The sequence below is a fragment of the Chinchilla lanigera genome, unplaced genomic scaffold (genome assembly GCF_000276665.1).
Source record: "Chinchilla lanigera isolate Chin_1 unplaced genomic scaffold, ChiLan1.0 scaffold00049, whole genome shotgun sequence".
In the NCBI taxonomy this organism is placed as follows: Eukaryota; Metazoa; Chordata; class Mammalia; order Rodentia; family Chinchillidae; genus Chinchilla; species Chinchilla lanigera.
In genome coordinates, this window is record NW_004955450.1 from 4656990 (window position 1) to 4667699 (window position 10710).

Genomic DNA, 10710 nt, shown 5'->3' on the forward strand with positions numbered 1-10710 from the left:
TTTTTTGGTTTTTCTCCGGTACCGGGAACCGAACTCACGACCTTGCGCTTGCCAGGCAGGCGCTTTTGCCGCTGAGCTAAATCCCCAGCCCCTGTCCCTTTTATTTAAACCGTTTGCCATCCACTCATTTAGAAGACTGGGGCTAGGCCGAGACCCGAGTGTGAGGGAGCTCAGGGTACCTTAAAAACCTTTAGAGCCCTGAATCCAGTTCCAATTTACCTGTGAGTGTAAAAGCTGCCGCTCTGGTATTCCACATCATCACTCATCCCCACCCCGCTACGCGCATGGAACGCTGCTGCCAGGCTCCCGAGGGGGCAGGAAGTGCCGGCGGCACCTCCAGTCTGTGTCAGAGCACCGCGAGCATCGCCAGTGCTGCCCTGGAGCAGCCTCTGCAAGCACAGAGGGTAGGCAGTAGCCAAGGAGGGGACGCGGGCGGCCCCTTCCAGCTCCCACACCACCCGCAGCCCCCGCCCAGGCAGCGGAAGGCTGGCAGCCTGGCAAATTCCACGCTTCTGTGACATCTCCTCCACTTCTTCCTTCCCTCCGGCCACACTGTAAACAATTCTGCAACTGAGTTCCTGCCCAATGTGCCATGTCCACTGCGCCAAGGCCTTCCGGGAGCGGCCCTCAGGCAAACCTCTACATCACCTCTGGCCAAAGCCAGGGCTGCTGGCCAGGCGACGCAAGGGCCACGCAGAAAATGACCGTGGTTCCAAGTTCTGGTCACAAATGCTCCTGAAATGACTAAGGCTTCTGTGAAAACCCTGCACATAAACCCCTCAGTGGTAAAGGGTCTCTCTCGGATGCAGCCGACACGTAGCACGTAGTTTTGGGGTGCAGGACACAATGTGGCCCAGCAGGAGCCTTCGCAGGCCCCAGGCAAGCTATTCCGCCTCCCCGAGCCTTCGTGTCCCCCTGTGATTTTCACTGGAAAACACAAACAAACTGGAAGTAGCCTCCTGACAATGGCTTCCTCTCACCCAACAGGAATTCTAAGAGTTCTCTATCTCAGTGCAGTATTTGAGACATCGCAACACGACCAGGCTTGACAGGATTGTAAAGACTTTTTTATTGCTATCATCTTGAGCTCTAACTCGGTGAGCGTAACGTGGAAACACAGACAGCACTTGCGGGTTTGAAACGGGCACTGCAGGCGTGGGCGGGGGAGGGGAAAGGAGAGGCCGGCAGGGATCGCTGAGACACTTCTGAGCTGGGCACAACAGAAGCCACCAAAACCCTTAGGCCAGAAAGATGAAGGGAGGGGCATGTGGCAAGCCCTACCCAGGGCTGGAGTTACAGGAGGAGGCTGAAAACAAGACCGGCCTGCCTGGCAAAAAAAAGCAACACGAGAGAAGCAGATGGTGTGCTGGCTTCGGCCCCCTCCCACCGTCAGACCCAGCCAGAGCTGTGGAAAAGAGGAAGAGAAGGTCCTTCACGAGACCAGGCCGGGGAGAGAGGCAAATGACTGTAAACAGCACAAGAAAAAGATCTAGAAATGTGATTTATGAATCAGAAAACAAATTCTGAGAATGGCGGTACATGCCTATAATTCGGGAGGCTGAGGCAGGAGGATTGTTAGGAGTTTGAGGCTAGCCTGGGCTACATAATGAGACCTTTGCTTTTATTGCCTCTGGCAATTTTTTTTGGAAGTACTGGGAATAGAACACAGGGCCTCATATATGCTAGCCAAGTGCTCTACCACTGAGCTACAAATCCCTGGCCAATATTTTCTTTTAATATTTGCATATTTTACATTAGATCTGACTCATTTGGTGTTCATCTTCACATAAGAGGTATGAATCAAAGTGTATCTTCATCAAAACAGCTATCCCCCTGCCTCAGCCTCCCAGGTACCTGGACAGTTGTGCACCACAATGCAGAGCTGTTTTCTTTAAATGGTCAATGATCTGGACACATCACCAAAGGAGATACGAGGAGCACAGGGCAGCATCTAAAAAGATGCCTGAGGCTGGGGACATAGCACAGTGACACAGTGCCTGCCTGGCAAGCACGAGGTTGTGAGTTTAACAAAAAGATGCCTGACATGAATGGCAATTAGGAATGTGCAAATTAAAGCTACAGGACGCTGCAATGGACCCACCAAAATAGCTTTTACAGAACACTGACCATGCACTATGCTCGCAAGGGCGCTGAGAAACCAGAACTCTCATACACTGCAGGCAGGAAAAAAAAAAAATGGTCTAGATATTTTGGAGAACAGTTTGGTATATTTCTCATAAATATATACTCAATACTACCTGGCACTCCAACTCTAAGGTCCTTAGTGCAAGAGAAATGAAATCCTTGAAGTGAATATTTACAGAGGCTTTTCTTTTTGTTTTTTTTGCGGTACCAGGGATAGAACTCATGACCTTGCGCTTGCCAGGCAGGTGCTTATGCCACTGAGCTGTATCCCCAGCCCTACAGAGGCTTTTCTTAAAAGCCAAAAACTGCAAACCACCCGGACGTACTTCTCTGGTGGGTACATGAGTAAACTACAGGATGTGCATACACTGAGTATTATTCATCAACAAAAAGAAACTCAGAAAAAAAAAAGAAGGTAAAAGAAACTCAGGCATATGACAAGATGAATAAATCTCAGACACCACACCAGGCTTACAAAGCTACTCAAAATTCTACATGCAGATCTGTTCATACGACACCCTGGAAAAGGCAAAACCATACCGAGAAAAAAACAGATCAGCAGCTGCCAGCAGACGGGAAGGAAAGAAGCGATGCTCTATAGAGTCAAGGTGACGGGGAGGGCAACCGAGCTTCCATATCTTCATTATAGTAATGGTGGTTACATGACTGTTTCATTATCAAAATGCCCAGAACTTTGTATTTAGAAAAGGTGAACCTGGGCTGGGGGTGTAGCACCTGCCTAGCATGTGTGAACACCTGGGATTGAGCCTCAGCACCGAAAATATTTTTCAAAAAGTGAATTTTGCCAGGCACAGAAGTACACATCTGTAATCTCAACACTCAGGAGGCGGAGGCAAGAGGATCCACAACTTCAAGACCAGCCTGAGCTCCACAGTAGGTTCAAGGCCAACCTGAACTCATAGTGAGACCCCATTTCAAAAATCAAAAAAACAAAAAAGTGAATTTTCCCAAGCATGGTGGTGCATACTTGTAATCTGAGCACTCAGAGGACTAAGGTAGAATGATTGCCATGAGTTCAAACCAGCCAGGGCTACAGAGTGAATTCTACGCAAGACAAAACTACATGGTAAGACTCTGTCTCAGAAAAACAAAAAAAGATGGACGTGGTGGCATACATCTGTAATCCCAGCATTTGGGAGGCTGAGGCAGGAGGATGGCCACAAGTGTGAGGCTAGTCTGGGCTATATATATCAATTTAAAAGAAAAAAATTATAAATAAATAAAAGTCCGGGGGATGCAGATCAGTGCAAAGGCCCTGGGTTCAAACTCTAGTACCAAAAAAGAAAAAAGAAGATTGACTGAAGAATTCTACATTTATTTAATAAACTAAATTTGATCTAAAAACCTCCCAATAAGGATAAAACCTAAGCCAGGGCTGCTTTGCTGTAACATTCTAGCAAACATGTGAAAGATACACCACCGATTCGAAGAAAGTTAAGTCCCAGCCCATCCTGTGGAGACTGAATTAACCCTCATCTCAAAAACAGACACCGGCACTGGTAAACAAAAAGGCAAACAACCACCTCCCATGAGCACAGGTGTACAAATACTTCATGAAGTATTAATATTGGTTAAATCTGGCAATATATATATATATTTTTTGGTACTGGAACTTGAACTCAGGGCCTTGCACTTGCCAGGCAGGCACTTATGCCACTGAGCTATATCCCCAGCCCCAAGCAATATTTTAAAAAGGTAATGCGTCACAACCACCTGGTGGTTACTCCAGGAATACGAGGTTGGGACAACATTCCAAGTTTTAGTCGCTGTGTTTTACTGCAGCAATAGGGAAAGTTACTGTCTGTCAAAGGCAAATGTCACAGGCAGGTGATGCCCCTGACATCGGAGGTGTGAGGCCGCCCAATCCCGCTGTGGCCACTATGCCATGCATGAGGGTCCCAGGCCCTGAGCAATAGGATGAACGCCGGAATTAGTGAGACTGCTGCCCAAAGTCAACCCAGCCGCACCTGGAGGAGAGAAACAAAATGTGCACATGAGAAGAGACCCAATATGTCACCATCCTGATACACTAGTGGCCGTGCTCTTGCCTGCCCCGCGGGGTCCCTAGTCCTCCACTCTGAACTGCCTGGAGGGACCAACGCCAAGTGCCACCTGTCCAAGGCAATTTATATCAAAGGAGTTCTAAACGTCCCACATTAAAAAAACAACAAGAGCTGAAGAAACTAGAAATATTTAAGTTCAGCAGGAAGCATGCTCTACACTTCATTCCTGTCTGTTCTCTATGTTCTGACGATGGCCAATTACCCGAGGGAGGAATCCAGGCCCTATTTATCTCTGTAGTCCCAATCGCTATCACTGGTCCTAGGACAAGGTAAGTTCACAAATGTAGGAGGGGGGTCGAGAACAGGAAAAACTAAATTTAATAATGAGAAATCAAACAGCGATTTCTGGCTGCTCTGAGATAGAGATAGGAGGAAGAACGGATGAGAAAGGCTGGGAATTAGTTCAGTGGTTGAATGTGTGCCTAGCATGCAGGAAGCTCTGGGTTCGAAGCCCCAGCACCAAAAAGAGGAGGAAGAGAAAGAGAAAGGGACCCTGGGGGAAGCTACAGAATGCAGCAACGCACATCAAATGCTTCTTGGTGCTAAAGCAAACAACTCTGCATCTCATTAGCCTGAGCTGGGCACAGACCAATTCCCAACTGGTACACAATCCTCTTCTGGACCTGCTGCCAATCAAATGATAGGACTAGACTCTAGAGGAAGGGTAGGATGAACACTGAAGAGGCAATCACAAGACACACAGATCCCATCTAACCAGCCAAATCACCTGGTGATTTATAGGCAGTGATAGATATCAAAGTGAAGCCAGGCATGGTGGCACACTCCTATAGTCCCCAGCATTCAGGAGGCTGAGGCAGGAGGAGCAAAATGACTTCAAGGCCAGCCTGTGGTGTGCTACAACACTCTGTCTCAAAACAAATAAACAAAAAGGGAAATGATTCTTCTGTCCAGACAGTCTTAGGAATATTTGCAACTGTATTAGATAATGTCAGAATTACATCTGATTGTCACAAATAACTCAAAGTAGAAATGTACAGCTCTTCTAGTAAAAGATATATTCCTGGAAAACACACTGTAAAATACATTTCTGAAAGGCAATCATACTTAATAATCAAACTCCATTTAAATACATTTACAACTGGGTGTGGTGGCACATGCCTGTAGTCCCAGCACTCAGGAGACTGAGGCATCAGGATTGCTGTGAGTTCAAAGCCAGCCTGAGCTACATGGTGAGTTCAAGGCCAAGCTGAACTGCATAGTGAGACCCTGTCTCAAAAAAAAAAAAAAGTTTACAGGTCAGTAATATCTAACAGCCCCATAAAATAAAAGCTAGATACAGCACAATATCTGAACTAGTACTGCTTTTTGTAACACTCACATTTTTAAAAGCTCTAATGCACATATAGTAGAAAAAAAAAACCCACAAAGGATCAAGGAGACAGAGAAATCTGCGCAAATACACACATTACAACAAAAGCGCATACAAACCTTTTTTCTTGCTGGGTTTCTGAGATTCAGCAGCGGCAGGAAACTGAGTTCTCTGAAATGACAGTGTCGGTCTATGAAAGCACCTGTATAGCTTATAACTTAAAGATACATTCAAATAACCAGAGTTATAATATAATTAGTTAAATAATCAGTCACACCGTTAGTCCATAAAATGCATACACGTACAAAGGACAATCTTAGGATGATTTAAAAAACAAATGCCATATAAACCTTTGCTACTGAAACTACTAATAATATAGAAGTTAGTATCTAGGAGCCGGCGGTTTAGCTCAGTGGCGTAGCACCTGCCTAGTAAGTGTGAAGCCCTGAGTTCAATTCCTGGTATAAATAAATAAATAAATAGATAGATAGTATATTTATACTACACAAAAGTTATAATGTATGCATTAATGTTATAAAAGCACTAAGTCCTTAAACATTTAATATTAATATTGCAACTAATGTTGTGCTTTTTAACAGCCACACCAGAAAAGTAATCTGTTTGATAAAGGAAGATATAAGTCATCTATACAGAAAGTGTCTAAGGCCTGGGGATATAGCTCAGTGGCAAAAGCGCGGCAAGTGCAAAGTCCTGAGTTCAATTCCTGGTACCCCCCCAAAAAAAATTGTTTAAAAAAAGCAAAAAAGGTATCTAGCAGTCAATTCTAGGAATTAAATAGTACACTATCTTACCCTAAAACCTGCTAGAAAAATCTCTAGATGGATTTTTATATCAACTTCCTATTTTGTCTATACCATAACATAAGCAAAAATAATGGCTGGAATTTTTCTAGAAGTAAAAAGTGACATGAATTCTTAGATTCTGGCTATGCAACAAATCCTAAGCAGGTGAAATGAAAATAAACACATACTTAGGTACAGCACAGGGAACTTAAAACATGCTTAAGGGTTGAGGGGTTGCTCAGTGGGTACAGCACTTGCCTAGCATGAATGAGGCCATAGGTTCCATCCCAGCGCCACACACCCACACCCACACCCACACCCACACAAATTTCTAAAAGCAGCTAAAGAATACCACCAGATTACCTAAAAGCAATGACAGTAAGACTGAGAGCTGACTTCTCTAGAATTAAAATGGAAAACAGTATCAAATTAAGATAGCATGGGGTAGGGGCCAGGGATATAGCTCAGGGCCAGAAGAGCTTGCCTGGCAAGTCTGAGGTCATGAGTTCAATTCCCAGTACAAAAAAAAAAAAAGATAGCGTGGGGTGCCAGGCATGGTGGCATATGCCTGTAATTCCATCACTTAGGAGGCTGAGGCAGGAGAATTACTATGAATTCAAGGCAAGGCTGGGCTCCACAGTGACTTCAAAGCCAGCCTGCTCTACATAGGGAATCACTGTCTCAAAAAAAAAGCAGCATAAGCATACTACTCTAAAAGTCAGGTATTAGATGAAATGAATATTCATAGGAACCAGAGGTCAGCAAACTATGACCTACAGGTCAGACACATCATGTTCGTGTGTGTGTCTGTGTCTTGTTTTTGAGACAGGGTCTCGCTATGTAGTTCAGGCTGACCTTGAACTATGGAGCCTGGGCTGGCCTTGAACTTCCAAACCTCCAGCCTCAGCCTCCTGAGTGCTGGGATTACAAGAGTTCACCACCACACCTGGCAAAAAAAATGTATTTTTAATAATATTTTTCATATATGGGAAGTATATAAAAGTCAAATTTCAGTATCTACAAATAAAAGTTTTCAGAACACAGCCATCCATGCTCATATGTTTATGTATTGCCTACAGTTGCTTTTGTATTACAACAACAGAATTCACTAGTTACTAAAGACTGTACAGGTCACAAAGCCCAAAATATTGTCTGACCTTTTACAAAGAACAAAAAAGGTCTGGCAATCCTGACCTACATTCTTACACCTATCAATATTAACTTTCAAGAATAAAACCAAATGTAAAAGACCTTCAGAATTTGAAATTTTTAGACTCACTGAGAATTTCAGAGTCTCTGTACTATGCAGATATTTAAGTATGGACTTCATGTTCAATACATAGAGTATTTTCACATTTCTTTGGTACTCAAGAAAGTACAGTATGTAACTTCTAAGCAATGAAATGAGAGAAGCAGAAAGGAGGGAAAAATTAAATTCTCCAGTTTAAAACAGAGTATGAGAATGGACTTTTAAAAATATCTATATTCATGCTGTCTTTTCAAGCACATAGCTAAAAGATAAGGGAAAAGAACAAAGGGATGGGAGAGACCCATCAGGAAAAGAGAAACAAGGAGCCGGGCGTGATGGCGCACACCTGCAATCCCAGCACTCAGGAGGCTGAGGCAGGAGGATTACTGAGAGTTCAAGACCAGCCTGGGCTACAAAGTGAGCTCAGGACCAGCCTGAATGGCATAGTAAGACCCTGTCTCAAAAAAAAAAAAAAAAAAAACAAGGAAAACAGAAACAAAAACAAAAACAAAACCCAAGCAGCAACACAACACCAGAAATAGATGTCAGTACTGAGTCATTTACAAGACTGCAGTTATTTTCAATGATCCAACTATACACAGTACTTAAAATGGTCAAATTTTATGGTATGTATATTATACAGCAAAACATTTTGCTGTTGTGTTTTGTATTTTGAAGTGCTGGGGATGGAATGCTGGACCTTTCATTTAAGACAAGAGCTCTACCACTAAGCTATACCCCAGCTCCTCAAAACTACTTTGAAAATGTTTTTTAAAAAACACTATAGGTTTTTTAAAATATATATAACTGGATTTTTTTTTTTTTTTTTTGAGACAGGGTCTAGTTATGCAGTTCAGGCTGGACTTGAGCTCACACTATGGCCCAGACCAGTCTCAAACTCACAGCGATCCTCTTGCCTCAGCCTCCCAAGTGGCATGTGCCACTGCGCCTAGTTTAACTGGATATTTTTAACTTTAGGGAACATACTCTTCCTGAGCATTACAAAGTTGAGATCCCACAACGTACCCTAGCTCCACTTCTAGCTTTTGTCTATTTGTTTATTCTCAGTTTTCTTAAGGCAGGGTCTCACTATGTATTCCAGGCTGGCCTCAATCCTACCACAGCTTTCCAAGCACTTGGGATTACAGGTATCCACCACCATGCTCTGCTCTAGCTCTTATTTAAATGTACACCAAGGCTTCCAAGTCAACATATAGTTGTAGCTTTCTTTTAATGGCTACGTAGTATTTTCCACAGTGTGGAAACATCAGTGGTTTGGCAGTGTGTATTTACCTTGTTTCCAGTTTTTGCCACCAGAAACAGTACTACCATAAGCTGCAGCTGCTTATGGGAAATAGATTTCAGGGTAGGGCTGTTGGGTCTTTTAAATTTTATAAGAAGATGCAAGACCATCCCCAAAACAAGACAAAAATTCAAACTTCCATGCAATGAGAACTTAAAAAGATGAAACTACTACAGTTATAATACCACAAGCAGTAAATCTAACAACAATGAAAAAATTAATTTGAAGCTTAAATGGGGTTTTATTTTATTTCATTTTTGTCTTTTTGAGACAGGGTCTCACTATGCAGTTCAGGCCAGCTGTGAGCTCATTCTGTAGCCCAGGCTGGTCTTGAACTCACAATGATCCTCCTGCCTCAGCCTCCCAAGTGTTGGGATTACAGGCATGCGCCAGATCACCTAGCCTAAGGCTTAAATGTTAAGGTCATATCAGAATAAAAGCAAATGAGACTATAAAAATTAGATCCAATTACAGATACATACCTCAAAAAACTACTACTATCAAAAAATTAAAAATAGAACTAACACATGGCATTGGGGATATAGCTCAGCAGTACAAGCACCTGCCCGGCAAGTGCAAGGTTCTGAGTTCGTTTCTCAGTACCAAAAAAAAAGAAAAGAAAAAAGAACTAACACATGCTATGGAACTACTAGAGATCTAGCTAAGGGAGAGAAAAATCAGTATATTACAGAGACATCTGCCTTCTGTTTATTGGAGCACTTATCCACAATACCAAGATGTGCAGGTGCAGGTATCCAGCAATGGATAAGACAGGTGAGAAAATGTGGTATGCATATACAGTGGACCATTATTCACCCAGAAAAAATGAAAGTCACAACAACATGCGTGGAAATGGGGGGCATTTTGCTAAATGAAACAAGCCAGGAACAGACAAATTATGCATATTCTTGCTCCTATATAAAACCTTAAAAGTTGAATTCCTGAAAGTAGAACAGTAATCACTAGAGGTTGTTAGGAAGAGTAGGAATGAAAGGGGCTAGAGTGAAGCTAGATAACAAGGGCCAAAATACAATTAGGAAGAATAAATTATAATGGCCTATAGCACAGTAGGGTCACTAGTTCACAATTTATTGCCTATTTTATGCAGAACTAGAAAAGCCCAGTACAATGGCACTCTGGGAGGCTGAGGCAGGAGGATCACAAGTTCAAATCCAGCCTGGACAACTTAGGGATTTAGCCAGACCTTGTCTCAAAATAAAAAATAAAAATAAAAAGGGGCTGGAGATGTAGTTCATTGCAAAGGCCCTGGGATCAATCCCAAAAAACAAAACTAGAAAGGAGTTCCAGGGGCTGGGGATTTAGCTCAGCGGCACAGCGCCTGCCTGGCAAATGCAAGGTCGTGAGTTCGATTCTCAGTACCAGAAAAAAAAAACAAAAAAATAAAGGAAAGGAGTTACAATGTTCCCAACCACAATGACAAATATTTAAGAAAACAGAAAAGGGCATGGTGTGGTGGTGCATACCTGTAATCCCAGCACTCAGGAGGCTGAGGCATAAGGATCGTTGAGTTTGAGACCAGCCTGGGCTACAAAGTGAGCTCAAGGCCAGCCTGAACTGCATAGCAAGATCTTCTCTAAAAGTAAAAAAAAAAAAAAAAAAAACCAGAAACGCTAATTATCCTATAATTATCCTAATTTAGCTATTATACATTGTATCCATGTATGACAGCATAAGCCACAACATGTACAATTATTATATGTGGGGGAGGCAGTACTGGGGATTGAACCAGGGCCTTCACACTGAGCCACTGTATATCCTCAGTCCTTTTTTAATTT

The 10710-nt window shown here is 43.0% G+C and overlaps 1 protein-coding gene across 1 annotated transcript in view; it reads right to left on the reverse strand.

The window, feature by feature from the left end:
• The window catches only part of Bbs4 (Bardet-Biedl syndrome 4), a 43837-nt gene that overhangs the window by 32356 nt on the left and 771 nt on the right, over window positions 1–10710 (reverse strand). Inside the window, exon 2 of the mRNA XM_013518828.1 lies at window positions 5679–5730. Coding sequence (XP_013374282.1) covers window positions 5679–5730 — 52 coding nt within the window. The remainder of the gene's footprint in view (window positions 1–5678; window positions 5731–10710) is intronic.